The sequence below is a fragment of the Cetorhinus maximus genome, chromosome 18 (assembly GCF_964194155.1).
Source record: "Cetorhinus maximus chromosome 18, sCetMax3.hap1.1, whole genome shotgun sequence".
NCBI classification, from domain to species: Eukaryota; Metazoa; Chordata; class Chondrichthyes; order Lamniformes; family Cetorhinidae; genus Cetorhinus; species Cetorhinus maximus.
The window spans coordinates 9925769-9953442 of NC_135896.1; the positions used below are offsets into that span (position 1 = coordinate 9925769).

At 44.0% G+C, this 27674-nt stretch overlaps 1 protein-coding gene across 2 annotated transcripts in view; it reads right to left on the reverse strand.

Moving 5' to 3' along the window:
* nrxn3a (neurexin 3a) overlaps positions 1-27674 on the reverse strand; it is a 1687706-nt gene that overhangs the window by 1019959 nt on the left and 640073 nt on the right. For both annotated transcript variants that reach the window (XM_078562069.1, XM_078562067.1), the window contains exons 8-9: positions 26494-26697; positions 20748-20774 (exon numbers count right to left, since the gene is read on the reverse strand). In XM_078562069.1, the coding sequence (XP_078418195.1) occupies positions 20748-20774; positions 26494-26697 (231 nt within the window). The remainder of the gene's footprint in view (positions 1-20747; positions 20775-26493; positions 26698-27674) is intronic.

A 27674-nucleotide genomic window follows, 5' to 3' on the forward strand; every position in this document is an offset into this window, starting at 1 on the left:
ACTTTCAGAATGAGTGTAGTCCACTTTGACCACGACAGTCAGGTGATGATTTTAGTTTGATTTTTCACACTAATGGATCACTTGTAGGAGCATTTTATTAGTGGTGTCCTCCTGAGATTGGGGGAGGCATTTATGCTGCTGCTCTCTGGTCTGGTGGCAATGGGTCCAATTTAAACAGTCCTGCTTCACCACCAATGAATGATGCATTTACCTAATAATCGACAAGTTAACTAATGGATAGAATTGCACTCCAGCAGAAAAAGAGAGATCGAGAGAGAGAGCAAATGTATATGTTTTGCGATGAAAACAAAGTTCTTGATTGGTTTGGAGATTCTATAGGCTATAAGGAGCAGGCTAAGCATGATTTTAAAACCACATTAACGAAACTAAAAACTCAATTAAACTCACCTTTTGCAATATGTTGTGGACTTTGGACCAATGAAAGATACCAATATATCATTAAAAAGTTTTGCATAAATGTAAGTCCTTTCTTTTGACATTTCCTCTGTAAACCTTCAGGCAGTAATACTTATCTGTCAATTGGTACATGAACATTATCCACTCAATTTTGTTTTGATTGTCATGGTATAGCTGCAGACTTTGGCTAATAATTTCTTAGGTCTATCTATCTCTCTCTGCTAACTCCATTTCAATTTTGCATTTTAACTTGTATTGAAGCTGACTATTGGTCACATCATGGGTAATTTGTTGGATCCCATGCAATATCTGAATGAGAGTTGGGAGTTCTCCAAGCCCTGGTCAACATTGCTCCTGATGGATGGATGGATAGATGAATGCGAGCCTCACTAAAAAACAGATGAGACCTCAATTCTTCTTTAAATATTTTCAGTTAGCCCCCTTACTCAAGTATCAAGTGGTGGTGGTGAGGGGCTGGGGAAAGCCACCCCCTCCCCCGCCTCCACCATTGCAGACAGGCAATGGAGGTAAGCCAATAGTGCTACCTGTACCCATCCTCTCATATTAATTCAGCCCTCTCCCACTGATGGGCACCATTAGAGGATATCCTAACACAGGGTTTTGATAGGTTGAATAGGGGGAAGCTATTTCTTCTGGCTAAGGAGTTTGTGTTGAGGTTGCTTTAACATAAAATTGTGCTTTTGAATATGAGAGAGGGAATTTCTTTGCTTTGAGCATGAAATACTCCACTACAGGCACTAGCTGAGGCAGAAACCATTGCATCTTTCAAAGTAGCTGAACGCTTGAAGCAGAGAAAGATGTAGCCCAATGAGAAGAGGGGGGGAGGGGGGGGGGGGTGGTGCAGCTTGGGCCTCCCTCTGTACTGTGAGCCTGTAAAGTTCTCTGGCATCCCGGTTACAATTGATGGCTGCCTTTGCAAGAGCAATGCCGCCTTGCTTCCACAATACCATTCTCCTTTCAAGGAAAACTTTCTTTGTAGTTTGTAGGGCATTCGTGCCTTTGTTTAGACTGAACTCAATCAACAATCTCCTCGTCAGCCTCCAACATTCCCCTCTCTGTAAAATTTAGCTCATCCAAAACTCTGCTCCCTGCATCTTAACTCACACCAAGTCCTGTTCACCTTTCACCCCTGCGCTCATTGAATGACATGGGCTCCAGGTCCAGCAACGTCTCGATTTTGAAATTCTCACCTTCGTTTTAAAATATCTCCATGCCTCATCTAACCCTATCTCTGATACCCACCCTGCACATCAACAACGTATACCCTAAGCTCTGGAATTCCATTCCTAAATCTCTCCTCCTTTCTCTCTCTGTCTCTTCCTCATCTCCTTTAAGACACTTTTTTAAACCAATGTCTTTGACCAAGCTTTTGGTCATCTGTCCTAACATCTCCTCTTATGGCCCAGTGTAGGATCAGTTGATAACACGCACATGGAGAGCCTTGTATATCTTGCTACATTAAAGATGTTTTACAAATGGAAGTAGTTATTACTGAGGAGAGAGAGTGGCCAGAACTGCTCCATTTCATTTACTATCACAAGCAACTGACTAAACGACAACATTTAAACACCATTCACCTCAATAATGCAGTACTTTAAGGAAACAACAGGTAAAGGACATTTCCCCACATATTTTCATGCAGACATTAACCTTGTAAAGAAATCTTCCAGTGAAGAGTGTGCAGGGGAGGTGCACAAGAATGGAAGCTTTCAATTACCTGGAGAGAATGCAAAATCTGCGGTTGTTCTCTTTAGAATGGTAAAGGTTAAGGTGTAATTTCATAGAATCAGGAGTAAGTCAATCAACTCATCGAGCCTGTTCCATCCTTCAGAGAGATTATGGCTAATCTTGACTCCATCAGCTTGCCTTGGCTCTGTATCATTTTATACCTTTAGGTAGCAAAAATCTTATCCATCTCAGACTTAAAAGTATTAATTGAGCTAGCATATATTGCTTTTTGTGGTACATAGTTCCACACTTCTTCCGCCCCTTGTGTGATAGATCTATCCAATAGTGTTGATAGAGTAGATAAGGAGAAGCTGGTTTCACTGGTGGGAGAGTCAGTAACCAAAACGCTCAGTCTTGAGATAATTGACAAAAAAAAAAGTGAGGAGACGAGGAGAATTTTTAAAAGGTGCAGCGAGCTGTTATGACCTGGAAGTAAATTCAATAGTAACTTTCAAAAGTGAATCAGATAAGTACTTAAACTGGAAAAATTTACAGGGCTATGTGCAAAGAGCAGGAGCAGTGGGAGAGTGATTAATTGGATAGCTCTTTCAAAGAGCTGGCACAGACGCGATAGGCCGAATGGACTCCTTCTATCCTGCAAGATGCTACATTTCAGTGCTGTGCATCGAAATTCTCAAATAAAAATCGGCTACATACTCCTTTTTCTTTGTTATTCCTCATGCTACTGGCATGAAAATACCTCTTTTGGTATTTGAAAAGGGGACAATTTTCAACAAGCAATTAAGTGCAAAAGGTAGCGTCACTTTGCAATTTAAATTTTTTCTTAGTTCCAACATCCTTTGACATTTCAATTTTCTCACTGGATAGTTTCAATGCCCCAAAGGCTTTCTAGCTCTGTAATTTTAATTAACTAGGTGGCAGAGGCATTACAAAAATAGAAGCTGCAATCACACTGCAAACTAAATACTTGCAAAGTGGCGAAATATTTGAATAATACATCTTCAGCGGTGTGGATCAGTGAAGGGTTTCAAAGCCGCTGAACTGAAATTATAAATGAATCCTCCACTAGGAGTGTTTTGGAAAACCTAATCAAAACTCTGCATTAGTTCGCTTAGCTTTCATTTATTTCTGAATAAAACTTCAAAATGTTTCTTGCTAGAAACAGCGCCATTATTTTGCATTCTACTTATGGAACCCACAAATACTTCGGATCATCCTGCACCGGAGGCGATTCTACTGTAAGTGCGGCTGGTGGCTCATGCTGCAGAACCGCAAAATCAAATATATATATATATATATATATATAGAGGTAAACATAAAAGTAATGCGAAGAGCAGAAATCTGAAAAAAAAACAAATAATGAATGCCCCCCCGAGGTCAGACAGTATAGTGGAAACATGCAGCACAGGAGGAGGCAATGTGGCCCATGTGCCAGCTCTTCGCTATCCAGTTAGTACCATTTCCTTGCTCTTTCTCAATACCCGAGCAAATTTACTCCTTTCGATTATTGAGCTAGTTCCCTTGCAGAATTTACTACTGAATCTGCTTTCAAACCTCTTCCAGGTAGTACATTCCAAATTATAACAACACACTGCATTAAAAAAATAAAAAAAATAATATCTCCTCATCTCCACTCTGGTCTTTTTGCCAATTATCTTAAATCTATGTCCTCTGGTTATTGATCCACCTGCCAGTGAAATGAAAACAACCTTTTCCCCTTTTATCATGTCAAATGCACTCAGTGCAGAGTTTGAATACAAAGTTCAGAGGTTAAATGAAGAAAACCAAGTTAGCATTTTAAGTGTGACTATTCATCAGTCCTGTCCTGGTCAGGCTAGGCAAAACATTTATATCAACATGCGATATGTGTTTCTCCTACATGGACCTACCAGTTTTGATGAAGGATCCAATCAGGAAAACATTAACCAATTCTTTTCTTTCAGATGCTGGTTGGTCTAATGTGCATATTCAATGTATGATTCCCTTGTTAAGTATATTAAGTGTGTCCACCGATATGAGGCACAAATATGAAGTTAAAGGCTGCACACAGTGATTGGATAATTCCTCCATCAATCACACCTGGAGCCCACACAGCTGAAAGTGGCTGAGATTGGCTTTAGGCAACTAAGAGCCCAACTAAATAGCACACAACAGCAAACAGTCTTCATAGTTCAACTAAACAGCACACAACAGCAAACAGCCTTTTGTTTGATGTAACTATCCTCCACTCACTGCATAAAATCACCCTGCTTTTATTGGAGGAATTTGCAGTATTTTCAGTCAATCTCCTCTAATTTGTAGGCATTCTTTTAAGATAAACTCTGTAGACTGTTTGCTGTGGTGCGCAATTCAATTGGATTCTGCTGAAACTCTCTTTGCTGAGTAAATACTTTGGCCTGAATTTTCCCGTCGGTGATTTGGGGGCGGGGCCCACTCGCCGACGGGAAAATGACGTCGGGAGGAACCATTTAAATTTTTAGGAAGGCGGGCGGGCAGCGAAATCAGCTGTCCGCCCGCCGACCTGTCAATGGCCAATTGAGGCCATTTGCAGGATAATTAAGATAATTAAAGACCCTGCCCGTCCAACCTTAAGGCTGGCGGGCAGGCCAGGAGCCCCAGCGGGCTTCTGATAATACATGAAACCTCATCCACTGGCGGGATGAGGTTTCACGTCCGTTTTTAAAAAGTCTAATAAAGTTTATCCCCTTTTTATTAACATGTCCCATCTCATGTGACATTGTCACATGAGTGGGCCATGTTAATAACTTTTAAATTTTTCTATTTTTTGACTTTTCTTACCTGTCAGTAATCTCCCTGAGACAGGACTTTGCCTCAGGGAGCAGTGCGCTCTTTGACAGTTGGGGATTCCCTCCCCCCTCACGCACAGGAAGCACATAGCGCTTCCTGTCGGGCAGGCTGCTGGGCGGGCCTTAATTGGCCCGCCCACTCAAAGTGGCGGCGGGCCCCCTTACGGTGGCGGGGGTCGGCTGTCCGCCCGCCGCCGAGCCGGTGGGGCCCACCCGCCCATCGAGGGCAAAATTCTGCCCTTTGTTATTTGTAAAACAGACTGTCTGTTAAACGGACTGCAGCGGTTCAAGAAGGCGGCTCACCGACACCTTCTCAAGGGCCATTAGGGATGGGCAACAAACGCTGGCCTTGCTTGACATTCACATCCCACGAAAGAATTAAAACAAGTCCCGCCTTAGACCTCTGAATGCTAACAGAATTTTACTGTTTTGGCCTATCTGAGACTGAAAGTCAACAATCATAGCGGTAAATAGAGACACCCCAACTTCTCCACAGAAAGCCAAATCTCACATTCTCGGCTTAAAGACCAAGAACAAGAGCGTAGCTGGTGTATATAACACACTTTCAATGTGGTCCCTTGGAAATATGACACAATGTTTGATCTGAGCTAAATAACTACTAACGAGCTCCACAGACTGCTGTATGATTTCTGTCTCAGGTTATAGGTGAAACGCTGTTTCACAAGTTTGTATTGTAAAACAAGTAACTAATCTGAAGCACCCCTGAACACAGTTTTTCACACACAATCTTTAAAAGCAAACAGAGTTCATAAGAATATAACTGTAACAGATTCTACTTTAAAGACACCAATCGGCTCTTGCATCTGAAATTAAGACATTTGACAGCCCCAGAATTATCATTTGCTCTAAAGCAGCTAATTGGTTGTTTGTACAGATTCTGCATTTGATATTTCAATTCATTTTGATGGAAAGATAGGCAAAATGATCAAACAAGTAGGTGAGCATATATAATAGAAAAGCATTACAAACTTAAAATGGATATAAATTGCAACTGGTCAGAATATAGGAATGAATCTGTACTGGCTAAATGAACAACCAAGTGCCCAATAAATGGCAAGTGGTATGGAGGAGTCAAGTCTCCTCAAGTGTCTGCAACAAGTTAAAGGAAGATGGTTTCTGAGGGATACTTAATCACCTACAAAACCAAGGCTCTCAGTTTTGATTCTACTTGTCAATGCAAGTGCAATGAGGTAAATCTGTAGCAAAACAAGAGCATTTTAGGCACTAAAGCTGCATCACAGAAATCTGCATTCATTGACAAAGATGAAAACAGCCCCTTCTCAACACTGAAGAATGACATTGCTGGGGCCCTCTTTGTTCGTGAGTCCATGGGTTGGGTGGGGTGGGGGTGTGGGGCTAGTGGAGGTGCTTGATGTTTTCTCTGTACGTCCCACTGACAATCCACGACATTCAGGATTGCTGGAGTAAGCTTAAAACCACTGCCCAATCATGTTGAAGCATGAGTACAGTTTCCTGGTCACTTATAACATTATCCTACACTTGGCTGATGGGAGGTCTGGTGGCACAGTGGGGTAGCGGCCCTCCTTCTGAGCCAGAAGTGCTGGGTTCAAATCCCACCCCAAGGCTTGATGGTCAAGGAAGGTGCGTTCATAACCCAGCCAAGCAGGTTGTGTATCAACCAGCAAGTCCTTCTAACAAATGCCGATATGGTAACTGTGGGAGTGATTCCTGGTCAGCCATGTGATGGGAAGAATATTGGAGCCTCCACCCTCACTATCCATGGCTCTCAACTACAACACGCATGTAAAATAGTGCATGTTGCCACAAAAACTCAACCTCCCTGAGCAAACTGTAACACACCACACTTGGCTAGTTTCAAATCACTAATTTGTATTGTTTTGTCCTTCAATACATGTTGTTCTTGTATTTCTTGAAAATCTTCAGTAGTTTTGTTATTAAACTTTTCTTCCATCCCCTTTACTTTGTACAACCCCAAGCTGCCATTGTACAATTACACCCCCCTCCACCACTCCACCTCCCAAACAGCTCAAAATCTCTTGATGTGCTGCTGCATGTGCTTTTAGACTTTCCTGTTATCTGAATTGTCTTGTCAACTTCAATTCCAAATCACTGTAAAGTGAGACTCTCTAAACAGGGCTTCACAATGACACTTTAGGCTATTCTTATTCTGATTGATGCAGGCTCTGTGTATATTCTGGAATTGAGTGGGAAAGCTGAACACATTGAAGGGCGAATATAATACCCTGAAAATGTCACATTCTTTTCACACACATTCAGAATCAAGGGCTGAATTCTCCCCCCACCCTTTGGGGGCGAAGTTGAATGGTGGGCATGCCCAGGCGCTTCCGAGCGGCACCCCCATTTGGGGGCGCGCCGTCATTTTACGGGGCGGGCCAATTAAGGCCCGCCCAGCGTGATGTCCGCACAGAAGCGCTATGCGCTCCCTTGTGCGGGCGGGGGGGAATCCGAAAATCTAGAGTGCGCTTTTGCGCATGTGTACGAAAGAGGGCACTCATCTCCCTGAGGCTAAGTGCAGCCTCAGGGAGATCAGCTGTAAATGTAAAAAACCTAAAAATAGAAAAGTAAAATTTCCCTAATATGTCACATGAGTTGGGACATGTCCATAATTTTCACAAAAACTTTATTAAAATTTTTAAAACTCTACATGATACCTCACCCTGCCGGCGGATGAGGTTTCATGCTTTTTCTAGTTGCCACTGGGGCTCCTGGCCTGCCCGCCAACCTTAAGCATGGATGGGCAGGTCCTTTGCTTGTTTAACTGATCCTGTCAATGGCCTCAATTGGCCATGGACAGGTCGGTGGTCGCGCAGCTGATTTCACTGCGCCCCCGCCTTCCTGAAAATTTAAATGGGGTGTGGTGATGTCGGGAGTTCCCCCCGATGTCACCGTGCGTTATTTTATGTGTCGGCGAGCAGGCCCCGCCCCCTGCTCGTCGATGTGTAAAATCCTGTCTCAAGTATTTTCAAGTGTCGATCAGTTGTATGCATAATAAAAAAAAAGACAATTATTTATTTTGAGAATTCATTTGAGATCAGAATTGTTACAGCACAAAAAGGGACCATTCGGCCCATCGTGTCTGCACTGGCTATCCAAAGGAGCAATTTACCAAATGCCAATCTCCAGCCTCCTCCCTGTAGCCCTATGCATTCTTCCTTTTCAGGTTATAATCCAATTCCCTCTTAAGTGTCTCGATTGAACCTGCCCCCACCACACTCTCAGGCATCGCATTCCAGATCCTAACCACTCGCTGTGTGAAAAGGTTTCTCCTCATGTCACCATTGCTTCTTTTCACCAATTACCTTAAATCTGCGCCCTCTTATTCTTGATCCTTCCACCATTTGGGACAGTTTCTCCCTACCTTCTCTTTCCCAGACCCTTCATGATTTTGCCTACCTCCATCAAATCCTCAAGTAAAAATCGAGGCAAATCACAAAAATTGAGATCACCAAAAGGTTCATATTAGAGCACACCCATCATGTGCTGGGAAGGGTGAGACATTCTTTAGGAAGCAGCATCGTGATGTTTGAAGGACGGTCTCAAGCGGGTGATGCAAGGCATTTACCGCAAAGTGGTCTAACTCCGGTTCCGGCCGGATTTTCTGGTCCCGCCCATGACAGGACCGAATGTGGTTGGGACGGAAAATCCCAGCAAAACATCCATTGACTTTCGATGGCAATTTCCAGGCCTGCTCTCTCTATTTCCAATCTCAGGAGCGCATACATGCCTTATTACATCACTGATGCGAACTTTTCCACTTTGCACTCTTCTCTGGCAAAGACTGACAAAATTGGTGCCAAAATTCGCAAAGGACCAGGGCTGAGACTATTAAAATTCAAACTCACTCTGATCAGGAGTGGAAATTTTCACCACCTGCTTGAGTTTCAATCCAAATCGCAAGTGGTGGAATACTGGCATTTTAAACTTACTCCACATTAGGCTTCCTTCGAAATATCATTTTCTAACAGTAGCCACAGAAATTTTCCACAGATATTGTAATAATGAATCAAGGTTATTCGATGAGAAAGAGTTTTTAGATAGTGGAACCGAACAGTTATACTTTATCCGTTTTTAATCGCTGCACCGTTTGATGGCTGTGCCTATAGTCACCTGGTCCAAAGCTCGGGAATTCCCTCCCCAAATCTCTGCTCCTCTCTATACCTCACTTTCCTCATTTAAAGCACTCCTTAAAATCTATCTCATTCACCAAGCTTTTGGTCGTCTGACCTGGCATCTCCTTGGGCTGGAGTTAATGCTCCCCTTAGTCAGCAGAGTGAAATCCAATGGGCACCGTGCCTGTTGCTTACCCACCTGCCCTCTGCCCCCGTTACGATTTTACCAGCGGCGGGTTGGACCCTCAGGCCCGCCCACGGGCCAACTGGGACCCTTAAGCGGGTAATTAATGCTCGAACTTAAAGGGTGTCATCCCCACTGTCACCAAGATTGAACCAGCACCAGGAGAGGCCCACACCAAGCGGACAGTCTAGCTGGTTTACCTGCGCAGGCTGCTGGTGGGCCGGGGAGACAGGATGGGGTGGTTGGGGGGGAAGGGGAGGGGGGAGAGTCCTTCCTTAACAGGCCTCCTGGGCCCATTGAGGGCAAAGGTGTGACCACCTCACCACAACTCCACCCCAGCTTCCCTTCCCCCCCCACCCCCCTCAGCCTCAGCCTTACCCCCTCCACCTCTCCGAGGCATTTTATTTCATTAAAGGTGCCCCATAAATAAAAGGGGTTAGTGTTGTTGAATGCATCATTTAAGGTTGGGAATAACAGTTGCATTAATATATACCTTGGCAAATTGATAAGTGTCAAAGCATTTCATCAATGAATCGCTTTTAAAGGGTAATGACTGTCATTTCGTAGGCAAAATGCAGCAGTACGGAGCAAATCCTTTTTTGGGGGGTGTGGTGGTGTTTTAAGGAAGATTGTTGACTGGTACTTGTTGATTTTCATGAAGTAGTGCCATAGAATAGCACCACACAGGCCCCACCCCGCCGCACTCCACACCGCCCAATCTCTCCTGCACGTAGACTACACCTCCACAACAGGACGACACCTCTGACATTACAGCACTCCCTCAACATGGGCAATGAAGCATCAGCCTGGATCAGGGTCTCAAACTCACGGATAAATACCTCAAATCACCCGCTCGAAAACATCTTACAAATCTGGTCATAACTGGCTCCCCGAGAGAGAGATTGCCTCCAAGCGCCTGCTGTAATAGGAACTTTTCCGATAGAACGTAAATCTCAGTTTTTATTCATGGTGCTCTCGAAAATATAAATGCCTGTTTTGTTTGAAATTAAGGAACATTAGCAATGAGCAGAAGGCAGTGTGCTGAAAAGAGCAGGGCAGAAGATGAGAGAAAGCAAGAAAGCGGGTGTGAAAGTACTGTAACATGCAGTGGTCTGGTTACAGCAATCAGACATATTTAATTGCTGAAAAAAGAGACATACGATCGAAGCTTTTCACCTTGCACTCATCAGGACAGCTCGTAAGATAAACCAACAATAAAGGGAACAACAATTTATACTGTATGAGAAGACAGTGCTGATTGGTTGGCAAGTGGGCCTTGGTTGGTAAAGGCATTGCCAAGGAGAAAGCAGCAGAGAACAGTTAACCGCCAAGCTGTGTTCAACTTCAAACCAATCAGCTCGATTCTGATTGGTCAAGGCATTGCCATGGGAAATAAACCAGGGAATGGCTGCTCCCCAAGCTTTTGTTTAGTTGAAAAAGGTGCAATGCATGGAGAGGTTCCTTCTGTCTGCAAAGGACAGGTGTGTGGATATATGTGGCTTCTAGCATGCATAAGTGAGCCACACTGCAATCTGATAATCTTAAATCGATTTTCTGTGTAATTCTTAGCAGAATCAAGGTTGTTTAGCAAGTGCTGTCCAATCGCGGAATCACATCTAATGTTGGACACTGTGTTTTGAGTTTTGCAAGCATGGGCTGGTTGGGTTCTGTCAGTACTTTGCCTGTTGCGAACAGCCGAAGGGAGGTGCTATTTGATATGATTTGCCAGTCATTGGTCTGCATACCTGGCATCACACCGGCACTGGAATTCATATACCACATTACTCATTTGTGTGATAGGCAGAATGTCTTGGCTTGACGACAGCTTCCTGTTAGTGGTGAATATCACTTGTGCTACTGCATTGTAACAGCGTGCATTTATACATTGCCTGGCAAGGGCAGGGGGAAGAAGGGGGGAGCGGGGAGTTTGGGAAGGTTTCATCTATTGCTAAAATTTTTGAGACACCTTACTCTTCCAGGGTAATCTAAGGTAGACTGGCCACTTCTCAGGGCCCAAAGTGACGTCCTTAGGCCCACTCATGAGTTTGCGTGATATACAGTAAGCAATGATCTGCCATTATCCCAAAGGTTGGCTTTGATGCACCCTATTTCAGCATCAAGCTTGCACGTTGATCTTGACCAATCAGAGTCAACTTGTCAACCAATCAGCACCCTTTCCTCATGCATTATGAATTGCTGTTCCCTTTGAAATTTGGAATTCTTGCATCTGTCCTGATGAGTGCAAGATGAAAAGCTGGGACAGCACGTCTCTTTTTCAGCAGCACTCAAGTTCTGTACTACCAAAGGACTAATTATGAAATGTAGCCACTGTTATAACATTGGAAACAAAGCAGCCAATTTGCGCACAGCAAATTCCCACGAACAGAAATTCTTCAAAACAGTGCCCTCTCAGTTTAGTGTCCCATCCAATAGGCTTCAGTACTGCACTGGACAGTCAACCTTGATTTTTGTGCTCAGGTCCTACAGTGAGACTTGTATCTGGAACCTTGAGACCCAGGGGTTAGGCTGCTACCAAATGAGCAAAGACCGACACTGGAAAGACCACCTCTCAGGTGCTTTCTGCTACTGTTGAAAAGCTGCAGATTTGAAATCAGTTCTTTCTCTGCATCACCTCTGGTGTTTGAATATCTTGTGATTTTGTACAAACCTTTAGCATTACTATTCACTAAATTACTGGTCTATACGCAGTAGATATATCATGATCATTAGTTTGTAACTTTTCAACTGTGACAGAAGGCATCTGAGGGGTGAGCTATGCAAAACTGTTAAAGGTAAATCTGATAAATTGCTTTGAAGTAACTTGTGAGAATAGGTCAGTGGGGACTCCAGTTGTTAAAAGAAAAATTTAAGGTAATAAGGAAGCCCCTCTTTACACATCAGGATAAGGGAGTGGACTTTTAGTTAGGGTATTGAGGAAAACAGTTAAGCATTAAATTGAAGCTGCAGTGAGGGAGGGAAGGGGGCAAGAGATAGGGGGAAGGCAACGGGGGAAGTGGGGGAAGATAAGGTGAGAGTGGGTGAAAGCACGGAGAGGGGGAGTGGGTGAAGGCAAGAGGGGAGTGGGGCATGGCAAGGGGAAGAGTGGGGTAAGGCAAGGGCGGAGTAGGCGAGTGGGTGGAGGCATGGGGGAGTGGAGGAAGACAAGGGGAAGTTGAGGAAGACAAGGGGGAGTGGAGGAAGACAAGGGGGAGTGGAGGAAGACAAGGGGGAATGGAGGCGGGTAAAGGGGGAGTAGGAGAAGGCAAGAGGGGGAGTGGAGGCAAAGGGAAGGGGCGTAAGAAATGGGGAGGGATAAGGGGGAGAGGAAAGAGGAGGGGAAGGGGCAAGAGCAGAGTGGGTAAAGAGAAGAGTGGGGGAAGAGAAGGGGAGGGGGAAAGCGATGGGGAAGGGAAAAGTAAGGTGGAGTGGGGAAAGGAAGGGGAGAGTGGGAAAGGAAAGGGCAAAAGTAAGGGGGAGAGGGGGAAAGAAAGGGGTGAGGGGGAAGAGAATGGAAAGAGAAGCGGAGTGAGGAAGAGAAGGGAAGGGTGTTAGAGGTGAGGGGGAGGGGCAAGGGGAGGGGGAGGGGGAAGAGAAGGGGTGGAGGGTGGCGGGGTGGAGGGAGAAGGTGGGCGAATGGAGAAGGCAGGGAGGGAGGTTTAAGACCCTTTTTGGTTGCATGAACTAATTGGTCTTCCATGCTGATACTTTTTATGCAACGAACCGGCTTATTGAAAATTATCCAATGTTATAAATTCATCACCTTTTCTTTTAAGTTTCTATATTTCTGGCAGTTTCACTTGACAGCCTTTTAATAAATTGACTTTGATAATTGTGCAGAAGAAATGTAGAAACATGAAAGTAAATGATTAACTCGAGAAAAATTCCCAATTCATTTAAATGGAATATATGTTAAGGAACTTGAATTTAGGAAATAAACCATTTATGTTGTGAGTAATATATCTCACTGGGCCTACTCAGCCAAAACCTGCATTACCTTTGCTTGTGCTGTAACTGTAACTTTCATTTATCCACCTCCCAATTGACCCTTACCCCGTCCTCACCCATCCTGGTGTACAATTACCCCTTTATCCCCTTACTCCATTGTCACCAAGTTTGCGTCCTCTCTCCCAGTTACCCCCCCACCCCCTTCCTAGTTCCCCCATTCTCTTTTGGTTCCTCCTCCCTCCTCTCCTCCTCCCCCCTCTCCCATTTCTTTCCTTCAGTTCCCACTTGCCACATTGCCTCGCTCACATGGTCAACACCCCCCCTGGTCATTTTCTCTGCCAGTTGCTCACCTCTCCCCCTCACCTCACCACTTGGTAAAAACCTCCACCTTTCCTAGTTGCCTCTGCAGAGTCCCACCTCTCAATTCCTGGTCAACCCCTCATTAAGATTTACCTGTGGGCTACAGTAGAGGCCTTTACCAGGTGAGCTGTTTGAGCTCACCTCGCAGATACCTGAAACTCATTAGTGTGATTCTAATGAGACCTGAGGCCCACTATTGAGTAGGCCTCGGGTCCAGCTATTCCAGCATGTGGCTTGTTCCCTGCACCAAGTCCAAAACGGCTTTAAAAAAATTCTAGGCCTACTTCCCAGTCCTTGCGTTCCTCCAAAGGTGTTGCAGACGAGGGGAGTTTTTCGTACTGGCACTTATTTCATTCATATTTTATGAGAATTTAATTCATTGCGCGCTGAACATAAAATGTATCCTCACAGGGCTAGTAAGAATCTTAATTGAATCATGCCCGTTTAGATTATGTGAATTCATTTTATTCCTGAGGCCTCAAGATAAAATATCCCATTCCTTTGCACTATTTCATGAGACAGCTTATCAAAAACACTCCGCGGCAAGTTAACGAGTGTTGAGTGACCGGCAGAATATGGGAACTTTCTATTGTAAGTGTTTAATTGGGAGTCGGGTTTCTTAAACTGATAAGCGCCTCAAACTGATGCTGGTTTAAGCTGCAGCCTGCTGTCATGCCTTTCTTAGCCTCACCGTTCAAGAATGGTCACTTGGGAAGTTCCAGAAATGCAGCTGGATCTTAGTTGACAGCCAAAAAGATTTAGAGAGGCAGTAGAAGGGGAGAAACCCTATAACATATTGGATGTGGTCTGACAGGACTCAGCTGACCCTGTGTGTCTGACTGTGTATCACTCTGCGTGTAATAGTTCTAAAGACCTCCCTGGGGGTGGGGGGGGGGGTGGATTTGAACCCAGAAAGGGTGTCAGGAAATTGGGAGGGCAAAAAAAAGACATTGAGCTTTAGGCCTAAGTTATTTTAGTCCAACCTCCACCCCTGGGCCACATTTAAAAGCTGTTGGTCTACTCCTAGCCCATTAAGAGGGCTCGGGGTGGTTGCTGACAGATGAAGATTGGACAGCCCTTGGCAACCTCTAGAGAAGTGGTGGGGGATTGGTGGGAGTGGTGGGAGTGGGGTGAAACATAAGAAGGCGGCAGCCGTTCAGCCACCCCCGAGTCTGTTCCACCATTCAATAAGATCATGGCTGGCCTGGTTGTGGCCTTAACTCCATTTTCCTGCCTGCTTGTTATCCACAGCCCTCGACTCCCTTGTTGAACAAAAATCTGTCTAACTCAGCCTTGAGTACGTGACCCAGCCTCCACTCATCTCTGGGGAAGAGAATCCCGAACACCAGCTACCCTCTGAGTGAAGAAATTCTTCCTCATCTCCGTCTTAAATGGAAGACCCCTTATTTTGAAACTGTAGGTCCCTAGTTCAGGCACATGTGATAGAGGAAACAAGCCAAATTGTCATTTATTGCATATTGGGGTCAGTGAGAGTGGTTCAAATTGTGAGTGGATAAACAACCTGCTTGATGTTACCTGCCCAGCACCTGTTTTGCGCCAGGCATGTAGCATGAAAACTGGAACCCCCCCCCCGACCCATTGAAAGATCTGGTTTCCGAACATGCCTCAACACAAATTGCAGCCTGCTGCTCCTTCTGGAGAATCTCATTTCTTCCCAGCAAGGCAAATATAGAAATTCAAGTTGCACTTCCTGAGAGATTTACATCTGCCTGAAGATTGAGGCCATTGTACGGAGTAAATCAGACACTGTATTTTACATTGGGCTTTAATTTGTGTTACGCACTCTGTGTTTTTATCATGTTGCTAAGGTTGGCTGTGGTGTTTTAAGGTCGTCTATTCATTTAAGGCAACAGCATTTTAACTTCTGTAAATAAATCCACCCTGAACACATTCACATTTTAGTAACATGTTGGTGTGCACACAGCACTGGTTTTGAAACTGCTTTTCTATTTCTGGTCAAAAGAAACAACATAAAGTAATTCTGTATCATTTCTGGTGTCAGCTGTGGTTCAGTGGGTAGCACACATGTCTCTTGAGCCAGTTGGTTTTGTGTTCACATCCTACTCTGGGCATTTGAGTGCAAAACCTAGGCTGACACTCCAGTACAGTACTGAAGGAATGCTGCACTGTTTGAGGTGCCCTCTCTTAATTAAGACAGCAGAAAGGGCCTTGGTTTAAGGTGGAATTAAAAGATCCCATGAAATTATTTTGAAGAAGAGCAAGGGAGCTTTCCCTGATGTCCTGGCCAATACTTATTCCCCAAATCAACATGACAAATAGATTATCTGGCCATCATTATGTTGCTGTTTGTGGGAGCTTGCTGTGCACAAATTGGCAACTGCATTTCCTACAACATTGTCTGCATGTCAAAAGTATTTCATTGGACAACCTGAGATCAAGAAAGGTGCTATATAAATTTCTTAATAATTATGAGACTTTTATGTGGGAAGAGAATAGGATATATATTTGAGTTAGCATAGAAGAAATGGTTTAATGGAGCTCTGAACTTCATGAGGGGGCTTGGTAAGAGAATGGCATTCATTTCCACCATTGGATTGGAGGTGACACAGGCCATGTATTGCAAGTTCAGTTAAAGCTCCCTATCTTGGGTCCCAGTAAGCTGTCTCAGCCAAACCTCAGAGGAGCACCACTTAGTGTTCTTCTAAGTCAATCAATGTGGAATTTCCAACACAGCCATGCTGAGAATGCCCTGACATGAATACCAATTTATTACCAATTAGTTCCAAGTTATCTATATTTAGGAAAATCATAACCTACAGGAAAGACGCTTCCTTGGCATCAGTTTACCTGAAGCCTTGGCAGCTGTTTGAGAAAAGGTCAAAAGACAGTGTGCAATGCATTACGTGATACAGTTTCTTCAAAGATTCAGTCATAGGTACAACAACACCTTCACAGTAAGGGACAGTGCCAGTGATTAGGGTGATGCACATGCGACTCTTTTGGTTAGTGGCCTAAAAGGCATGGTTGACATTTGGTTTGTGACTGTGCACAAGAGGGGGTTGATCTTCAGTACAAGGAGGAGTAACAGAAAGTGGTATTCATTCAAATGACAATGAGGAATTGTAATTCGATGAAACAGGTTGTGAAAACGAGAGCAATAGGAAAGCTGATGGAAGGGGAAAGAGTGAAATACACTTCACGCACGGAATCAGGCATACTCATATCTGTTGGGGGTGGGGTGGGAGATGCTGTGAGGGTGAGCATTCCAAGAGTTTCAACATCCTGTTAGTCTTATCTTTATCCAACGGCTTTTTCTAACCTTTACTCAAATCCAATGATTCAAAAAATACCTTGTTCTGCTTGACACCCACTGAAATCAATTATTGCTAACAACACCTTTACAGGTTGTATTCCGTTGTGATACATTCTTTTGTTGCTGCTGCTACAATCTCTGTGAAAGAGCTTCAAAAAAAAAAATCAAATGCCTCTTAAATTCTAGTCAGCCTAAAGTTTGAGGATTTGCTGACAGGTTTTTTTTTCCCAAAATTAAAATGAAGGCTCTTCTGCTGTTGCCACTTGTGAAGCTTCCTTGAGAGGATGTTGGTTTACAATGGATGTCAGGGGAATGGAACTGGTTTGTAAATAGCCAGATTTCAGTTTGGCTGTAGAATACTTCGTAAAAAAACACCAGGAAACTGTCTTTTTTATTTAAATCTGTGAAACGTTGCTCCCTACAAATAAGTTGTATTGCCTCAGGGAAGCAATCTGTGTTAGGTTTTAAAGTGTCTCCTATATAAAAAGAAACCTTCATCTAAACAAAAAAAAAAGCATTGAGCGGCCCTTAATCACTCATTGTTTCACTACTTCTTTCACCTATTGCAGTGGGTACGCAGAGCAACTTTGCCTGAGGTGATTATTTCAATTCCTCTTTGTTTTACACGTGAGAGTGGAAGCAGCCATCAGGTCCCAAGAGTTCAAGGTGATTTGGCGATTGTCTGGGTGAGTCTTTTCCGGATAGAGGGTGAATGCTGGAACACTTCAAAAAAATACATTTTTGGCCTAGACCAGAGATGACAATACTGACTAACCATTTGCTCCAAGGTGCCAAGATGGAGTGATCACAGTGTACTGGGCAAACTGATGGTTACATGTCAACCAGCAGCAACCACAAGATGTGAGAGATGTTGCTGAGTGGGACTCCTGTGAGACATCAAGAGAAAACTAGTCGATTTGCTTAGGGCAGTGCTGCCCAAAGATCCAAGTATTTATACAGTATAAAGAGGCATCCTGTCTTGGAGTTATGTTCTCTATCCCTAATCCTTCATCCTACGCAAAACAGAACTAATACCTAACAATCATTGTATATTATTGCAAGGGTTTCAGTAATGGCAGTCCATTGTCAAAGAAAAATTAACAGTCCCTTCTGATTTTGGTTTGCACGGAAGGGACGTTGATGGGGAATGGAAAGTTTGTGATATTGGGCCGGATTTTCACTGAGTCATGGAGACTCTGTGGACCTTTAAAAATGGCAGATGGGACCCAGATTCAGAAGCCCCACCCCAATTTACAACAGATATCATTTTTGCCAGTAGGGGGAAGAGGACAGGGTGCGACTCACACATGCGGGAAACCTGGGCTCAGCGGGGCCATTTAAACTCCGTGCTGAGTTCAAACAGATCCTGTTTTCACTGTGGCAAGGGCTTTATCCTGCAGTGCGGGAGTCATAAATTTATGGAGTAAAAATAAACGCTCTTGAAGGGCAGATAATACCTGTCTAATTGTCATGATCTTAAGTTATTTAAATCGCTAGCCGTTTAAAAATTAAAAAGTGTTGAAAAAATTTGTTCTAGCAGTTTGTTGACATTACCCAAAGGGCTGTCATTATATGATTGGCTGCTTTCCACAACCTACAATTATCTCAGTAGGGAGGTTGTAAGTTCACAATTTGATTGACAGCTCAAAAAGGCTATTAAAGGATTAGCTGTCTTTGATATGGGGTTACGGACACAAATCTGTTTGTTCGACAAAGGATTAAGTTTTTGAAGGGCTTTTGAAGTTTTGAATGGGCTTTCATGAATGGGCGTGTTTTTATTTGAGCGAAAGTTGCAATAGATATTTAAATCTTCATTTTATTTAATTTCAAATGGCTCGTGAGGCCTGCCCATAGTGGATACTTGGTAAATTGGCATGGAGGGTGTAAGGGAAATGGGTGTTTGGGACATGAGTTGGCATGAATTGACATGAAGTTGGCAAGGGGGCTCTAAGTGGTAGTTCAGGGGTGGGTGGAGGGCATGAGACGGCATGGAGGCTATAAGGAGCCATGGGAGATGAGTGGGGGTCATGGATGGGGCATAGGGAGTGGGTTGGGGTGAGGTGGTGTGAGTGTTGGGGTTAACGTTTAACAAAACAACTGGGACAACGTCCCAGAGAACCGAGCCGGGCCTTTTAAACAGTCTGCCCTGCCACTCGGTAGCCGCTGTGGCCTATTGGCCACCTCCAATCTGCCTCCGGGGGTGGCAGGCCCGACTCCATCCCACACCAATGCCACCAAACCGCTCCACCGTAGCCCCAAACCACACCCCACCCCCCCAACTCCACCAAGCGAGAATCGAACCATTTGAGGCATTTTTTCCCAAGGTGGGAGAAATTTCCCAGCTCGAGCTACCCCCTCCTGATGAGTAAAAAATGCAGCCCGTAATGTTGTGTGCGCCAGCAAATACTAACAGAACACAAAACACTGCCACCAAATCTCAGATCTGGCGAGCAGAACGTGCTCCCACGAAAGCAAATGAGGAGCAGGGCGGCTTTAAGACAACAATGGCAGAGTTCTCTCATGGGTTATAGTTCTCATTATTGCTGTGTCAGAATATCGACATGATACCTCAAACTATTATGAGCAGAAAATGCGGATAAACCAGTAGTGTACCTTGAGTACTGTGCAACGCCATTCTGTTAGAAAATAACTAACATGCGCCAGCTATAAAATACAGGGTTGAATTTTACGGGAGGGCATATGGCTCCCCCAACCCTGTCCCCGGTAGAAAAATCAGCCACGAACCAATGTACTTTAGAAAAAAGCTGCGATAATGCACTGGGGCAGCCTTAACAAGGTGATTGTGGGACTTCTGCCCATCAGGGACAGGAAGTCCCGCCCTCGAGAGCTCCCAGCCAATCAGACTGGCCGGCAGCTGAGTAGTCCCAGCAGCACCAAGTAGTGGCCGCTTCTGGGACTACAAGGAAGTTTCCAGGATGAAGCGTCATGGATGTTGGTAAGGTAAATCGAGGCTTTTTGAGCGGGGAGGGGTCGTGCACCCTGGGGGGGGTTGTGGGGGTGGGGTGGGGGGCGTGGGGGTGCACATTCCCCTCCAAGTCACACATCATCCTGATGTGGAACTGTATCGCCATTCTTCACTGTCACTGGGTCAAAATCCTGGGACTCCCTCCCTAACAGCACTGTGGGTGTACCTACACCAAATAGACTGCGGCGGCCCAAGAAGACCACTCACCACCACCTTCTCAAGGGCAATTAGGGATGGGCAATAAGTGCTGGCCTTGCGAACAAACAAAAAAAAACAGCCTGAGAGTATGTGATCCCAGTAGCGATGGAAAACCATGCAGAACTTGTACCTGAGATGAGCACTTGGTTGCCCTCATCCACACTTCAAACTCTTTGCTCCCACAGTAAAACTATCTCCAGTGCTTTGACTTACTGCCCTTGTGTTGCTTGTGAATGAATTACACCTGCTTCTTTGCTTTTGTGACCCGCAAAAAACATTTAACATTTCGTTTCCCTGACCATTCAAGACATGCAGGTAATTACTAGAGCACAGTCAAATGCCATTAAACTTTACCCTGCCGAAGAAAACAGTGGGTTTTCAAAGACACAGGCTTACAAGTGGTGTGATTAGCACCACGTAACAGACCTCAAGATCGAGACCAATTGGCTTGGGATCCAAATAACTGTTCTCAATGAAGGAGCTGAATAGACAAAGAAAATCAGAACTTTACACATTTTGCTGGCACTTGTTAATGAGATTTGACTGCGGGTTATTGTTACTCATTGATCTTTTGACATATTCAGAAAGTCAACCTCTAGCAGTCTTTTCCCCCGTGTATCTAAAGACATAACGACATATATACAGCATTAAGCAATTCTTTAAGACACTATAAAAGCATTAAGAACAAAATGAAACTTGAACAATAACTTACTGGAGTTACAGTTAATCCTGATACAGTCTAGACGGGGAAGAATAAATGAAAGATGAAATCGCATCCTTCAAGGTAACAGCTGCAGACATCCAATAACAGTAAGTCCACCCTTCCGGGGACAGACACACGCAAGAAGGTGGCCATTTTACTTCACTCTTCATTTCACATATGCATCAAAGATCTTCACAAAAATGAGACTCAAACATGGATTCGTGACCTCCATACAACAAAAGTCTCGCAGAAATTTTGCACATTGCACTATACTCGTTTTCTAGTCCCAGTGAAGTAGCAGAAGCCTACTTTTCTTTAGGATAGCTCACCGCTTTTTTTTTTAAACACTCTCGCCCTCCTCCCCTCCTCCCCACCGCCTCCAACCTCTTATTATAAAATGGCCACTTGCAAACAACTAACCACGTGAAAACTCAACCAAGATTTGGCGGCGACTGTTTCAATGGGAAGCCTCAAAGATGACTGGCTCGGACCATTTCACAAGCCCGTGCCCAACTAGTCTACCAAATGCCAATGAGGAAACGATTGCAAGAGAGCATTTAGCAAGAAGATGGGTGAGCAGGTGCTTTGGCAGGGCCAGTCAACTTTGAAATGTCTAGCAAGTTTCTCAAGGACTTCGTTAAAATGTCAAGTACGGGGTGCGAAAACCTGTGAAATTGTTGGGGATAACACCAATTATTTTCGAATATCATTTGTGTACTGAAATCAGAAGTCAGGAGCAATGGAGTTTTACTCAAATCGTTACGTCGACCCAGAAATATTTAAACGAGTCAGACCTTGATTATCAAATAGCTTACCAACACTTTTTTTATTGTCAGAATGGGTATCTCCTTCAACGTCTATGTTGAATTTGACGCACTTCTTAATCCAATTAAAGCTGCCGGATCAATATTTCCCTCACTTTTAATTGTTGCCAATTGACAAGTATATTTCAGAATTAATTCAAGGTGGGGGAGGCTTCGGCCTCCAGGAAATCGGGCAATTCGGAGAAATTCTTGAGAAACGACAAGGAGAAGAGCTACATCAACAATCTGGGTTCAGTTTCACGTGGCCAGGTTTGTCATGTGTCGTCAACCGCAACAGAAAAGTGGGTGCAAACAGCCACGGACCATTCGGCACAATCAGCGTACAGAGGCTGCGATACCTTTTGGAGCTACGCAGCTTTCCTTCATCATCGTGCTGTCCCTACCCTGAAGCCCGATCAGTCAACCACGATGACCTCATCCTCAACTCTAGGCGCTCTGCTTAAATAAATTAAAAAGGGACGGATATTAAGTGTGTCCGTGGGGAGGTGCAACTGACTCCCGGGCGCTCTGAGATGTGTGGCCTCTGGGCAAGATTGAATATCTCTGGAGTTTACGGAATTCCATCAAACTTTTCTGCCTTTAAAGCAATCACTCTGCCAGCCCGCACCAATTACGGGGTTAGGTTTATACAAACTCAGGGGATAGAACGTGTTTTATTCCCTGAGTTAAGTTGTGAGCAACTTCAGTGTAGAGGATGTAATGTTGGAGTATACGCTTTAATTCCTACATTATGTAAGGTTAAAGGAGAGGTGTTTCTTTGTACCTTCCCTGTTAGCAATTAAGTACTTGTTTGTCTGAGCTTTCCAATGGCTCGGTTGCCATATGTAGACAGACAAACGGAATGATGATTCATGCAGGCGCATGTTCTGCAAGATCTGATCTCGTGCTTAGTTTGGGGATTTCAGACTGGGTGTCAACAAGGCAGATGCTTTCATTAACCTAAACACCCTCAACATGGGGGCAGCGGTGGGGATGGATGGAGAAAACTTCTTCAGGGTGCCTGCTCCTGATAACTATCCAGCGACTGTGACTGAAGAAGGTTGGTCACTGGATGAAGACAGGAGCGGCTTGTCCTCAGGGAGTGACCACATGGGGAAGAAGCAGAAAGGGGGTCCAAGTGTTTGTAATGGAGGATCTTGAGAGGTGGAGATATATAAAATACTTATAATAATAATACTTATAATACTTATTTTTTGCCTATTAAATCCTTGCAAATACTAAGGCTTCCAGAACCTGAACTATCAGATCTGAAGGATCCTAAATTATGGAATTCTAATGGATGTTGCAAAAATGTGACATTATGTTCCTCTGCAAAGATCTTTGTATTACATTTCTTGGACAGGCCTTCTTGAACTCTTGGATCCTTCCGAGGATCCCTTGAAATTTTTAAACCGAAGCAGAGTTTGCTTCTTCTCTTGAATGCTGGCTCTCTGACCTGCATTCTCCAAACGTTTCAATGTTTAACACTGGGAGCTTCAGCTTTGCCCTGGGCCCCTCCTGAGTGTTCAGTTCTCAGTCTGACTGTTAAAATCTCAGGCCCTGTCAGATGCAAACCAATCGGGTAGCCAAATTTGCAAACAGGAAGAAGAAAATACAAAAAGGAGGCCACTTAGCTAGCATTTAGGAGCTAGAACAAAAGGTTAAAAATTGAGTTCAGGATTAATGGCGGTGGCAATGCCAAATGAAAGGTTTTGTTTTGATGTGTGGAAAAAGATATTAATAATGTTTGAAAAAAAGCCTATTCATTACAGATAGCTGGAAGAGGTTTTATGGTGAAAAATGTGGCCATTTAAGGCCTAACATTTGACTCTTCGGACTCGCTATGAGGGAATGTAGCTAAATCAATGATACACATTTTCTCCCTTGTTTTCATTAAACAAGCTAAGCAATTATCATTATCTACCTCGATGTGCCCTGAACAGCTTCAGTGCGTGCAGTGATCTACAGTGTAGGTGATGGGAATATTGATCTAAGTTCAAGTGGCAGACATTGCTGCTCTACTCCTTAAAGCTCCAACTCCCTAAATCATAATTAAAGAGTAAGTTAGCTACCGGCATGGTCGTAATCTCAACAAATAGTCTCCAGAAGAGGATCAAGAGATGTAGGGGCTCAATTTTCTCTTTCAAGCAAGGTCAGGGTGGAGATGGACTCATGACCCTGTCGCGACCCTGACACATTTTCCAGAGTCCCGGGGTGAGGTGGGGTGGGGTGGGGGGGTGGTCACTCAGACTGAGGTTCAAGCAGAGTTCCTGATCCAAGTACAAGACAGCCAATGCTGGGTGTAAAATGGTCAATTGCGGGTCCAGAAATACGGGCATGGTTGCGCAAGGAGAGACAGAGAGGCCACCTGAAGAGGCCCTGAAAGTAAAATATTGATAAAGCGTGTGTACACCTTTATTTGGTACTCGCTGTCTACCTCCATCCAGGAACTTCAGCTCCTGATCATCACCACCCCAGGGACCACCAGCAGGCTTCTCCTGGCAGTCTTGGGGAGCGACAGTAACCGGGCTGGATTGGGGGTGGGGCGAAGGGGGAGGGAAATGGGCTGTGATTCAGGATCGCCCCCCACCACCAACCCCACATCCTGCCCCTCCAACCCCCCTCCACCCCACCCCATCAGCCTGGCCATCCCCACCACTGGCAGAGAAATGGGTTGCACAGCGATAGTGGGGGGAAGAAGTGAACGGAAATTATGGATGGGGGTCCAAATTTGCTACATTTTCTGCCACTATCCTACCCGATGTTGGGTGGTGGTGGTGTAGCTTGTTGAAGTTGCAAAAAGAAAATCCGCTCCTGACATTTAGATTTTTTAATAAAAAGAATTTGAATCATCTAATAATTTGAATTAAGCAATTATTAGTTAAGAGTAGGTTATACCTCAATCAAGGTTAAAAGGCAATTCCTCTGTAAACAGCAATAACTGATGTTATTTGGCGTTATCAGGGATAGTGAAGCAGATTGTGTTTTAAATCAGTACAAGAAACTTAATAAATTTGGAGAAGAAATGGTTAAAAAGTTGAAAGTTTTGTCAATGGATTATTAGTGCCAAATATCACCTTCCGTAATCACATTGCACGGAGGTTCCTTCCTGAGGGCTGTAGGCATGGGGAAATGTTGAGATCCTTGCAAAGATTCAATTCGCGTCGCTGTACCTGAGATCTAGTTTTACTCCATGCGTCCCCACTGAGTGACTGGTTATTGGAACCTGGCTGAGGATTGAACACTTTATTCGCAAAGCAACCGCTAAAGATGAGATTTTGTTTTAAAGTTTAGTTTGAAAGAACAGGAGGAATAGCAACGCCTGAGCGTCTGAGGCTGGCTGTATTGGAATGCTGCTTCCCACTTAGCCTGGACAGCAACAGGATTCACTCAGTTTATGTTACACAGTGATCACTAGAGGGCATAACCACTAAAAAAAAATGTACAATGATGAAGGAAAGCGTCAACAGGATGCTAAATAGAGAGAGTGACGGCACAGGAATCACTGAAAATGTTCTTGAATTTACTGCAATAGTAAGCGCAGTGAGATTTCTGTTCTGGGAGGGGCTGGACTAGCATCAACTTCTGCATCAGTAAAACAACTTTAATTTCTCTTTTTTCTTTCTCCCAGTTCGAAAGCTGTTATATTTCGTCTTTCAAAAATGCATCTTTTTTTTTTGGCAATATTCATAATAATCAAAAGTGTTTTTTCAAAGCAACAATGTTTATTTACTTTTGAGTCTTTGATTACAAAAGGCGGAGGACGAACTGTGAAATTGTGCTTTAAAGAACGATGCATCCATCCATTTCCACCTGGTCAAATAATTGATTAACATTCTTAAAGGGGGGAGAATCACTTCGTCCCCATCAAAGTTCATCGCTGCACATTTTAAGATTCTGACCAGGTATTTTTCCTTTGTTGCACATAATAAGTGGCAATCAGTGCACTGATTGTGAGAATTATGCAAATGCGTCTCTAATGGCAGCTTTCTTGCTCATTAATTGCACAGGAATTTTAAAAAAAAACGTTGCTAGTGGAGATTTGGAGAGATTTCTGGAGACAGCTATGACAACTATAAAAAAAAACACTGATGCACGATTGAATGCTGTCCGATGGTTGATCTTGATGAATCGTTGAGAGTCGGAGAGCAGATATTGAAGTTCCCAATTTAGTGCGGGGCGGGCAGGTTAGGGAGCAGCGGAGGGAGGGGAGAGAGCTTGGGGGAGGTAATGCGAGCCAGCTGCAGGTTAGGTTGTGCACTCTGTTCTCAGGGCTGTTTGCCAAGCGGGCCGCAGGCTTCAGGCCTTTGAAGGGTTGATAGCCATCTTTTGACTGATGACTCATGAAGCATTTTGAAAAAAAAAAATTAAGCGAGAACTTTAAATTTAAAAAAAACAAATTTACATTTTATAAAACCACTAAAATGAAGAACGAACACAACTACGAAAAAAAACCACAAAAAAACCACATATTTACAAAATATTCTTTAAAACATTTTTTTAATATATAAAACCCACCTGAGTAGGTCACAGCATTTTTTCTTTTATAAAAAAATGAATTATTATGGGAAAACCATTACTTTTGAATGATTTTGAAATGTGCCTCTAAGTGTCTTATTAAACAGTAGCTGTGACTTACTTGGCAGTGCCAACAGATATGGTTGCAAAAACATGAACAGTTGTTCAAAAGATGGTCCATTTAAACATGGATTTCAAAACCAACATTTCATAGTTGTCTCATGTTAGAGAATAATTTCATGCACATTTTACACAACAATGAAACTATTCACAGTGTTACTAATTAACTTTACCATTTTAGGAAACTAGGTGCAGGATAAATTAAGTTCAAGTATTTACTGCATTGAGATCGTTATTAATAGTTTTACGACTGATAGAAAGAAAACTCTAGACATGTAGCTGCGTCAGCCCCGCGACGTGACATCATACAATACCTAAGTTGACTGTCAGCTTGACACGCCCTCCGTCGAGTTCCAGGCGTAGTGTGTCAGCCGAGTCCCTTGAGGTCGTAGCCACGAGCAAACCATAGGCACGCTGGGACATGAAGCGGAGAGAGACATCTTCAGCTTCCGTGTGCATTACCCAGGGCATGACTATCTTCAGGTACATGCTGCCATCGTAGCTGAGAATGGATGCCTCTACAGGGATAGAAATAAAAGTGGTGTTATGTTACAGCGACTTGCCACCTGGGAGGTTTCAATCTTTGTCCTGTGCATCAAGGCTTGAAGGAATTTAGTTTTTTTTAATGTACACACAACTGAGTGCATTTTATAACATGATGAGTTTACAGCATCCAGGCAGGGATTTTTGCATTATTATTTTCCTTCTCACATTCTACATGATGACTGAATGTTGCACCCCTTCCAGACTTTGCCTGAGAACACCAGACTGGCATTTGGCTCATGCCCAAATTCTGCACCATGACCATCTAACCCAATCAATGAGCAAGAGAACTGTGTGGAATTGGTCCTCTCACATTATCAGGATCTGACTGGCGTTTTGACAATGCCAATTGTTAGATATTGTGTGTCTCGGATCTATGCAGAAATGACACTAGTTTCTATGTGTGTAACAGGTTTTGTTAACAGTGCTTTAAAATGTCTACTCCATGCTTCAACTTTGACTTCCAGCTCTTTCTACAGTTTTGTTTACTTTTCTCTGAGTCCACATCCAGGCTTAATTAATCAAACTCAGCGAGCACCAATAGTAAGCCGATTCACATAATCAGACACAGAACAGTTAAACCCCACACCAATCATGTCACCATCCTGAAGTTGGTGGGAGTTGGCTGGCAGGGATGCTAGCACTGAGCCCAATGGGAAGCGCAGGTGGTGGGTGTTGGGGGGGGGAGGTTTGGTGGGCAAGGGGGTGGGATTGTCAGAGAGCAGAGTGGAGAGCGGCCTGCAGTTTCATCATGGAGCACACTCCTGCTTCTCCTAGCTCTGCGGAGTCAGGTAAGTTAATTTTTTTGTGGTATCCATCAGCAGGATTTTTAAGGACCAACAGTTTGGCTGTCATATGTGCAATTAAACCAGCTGCAGCATGCATAGTTGCATGGCACATGCTGCAGTCAGTTGTGACCTGCAAATTCCCTGGAATCTCATAGGAAATGATA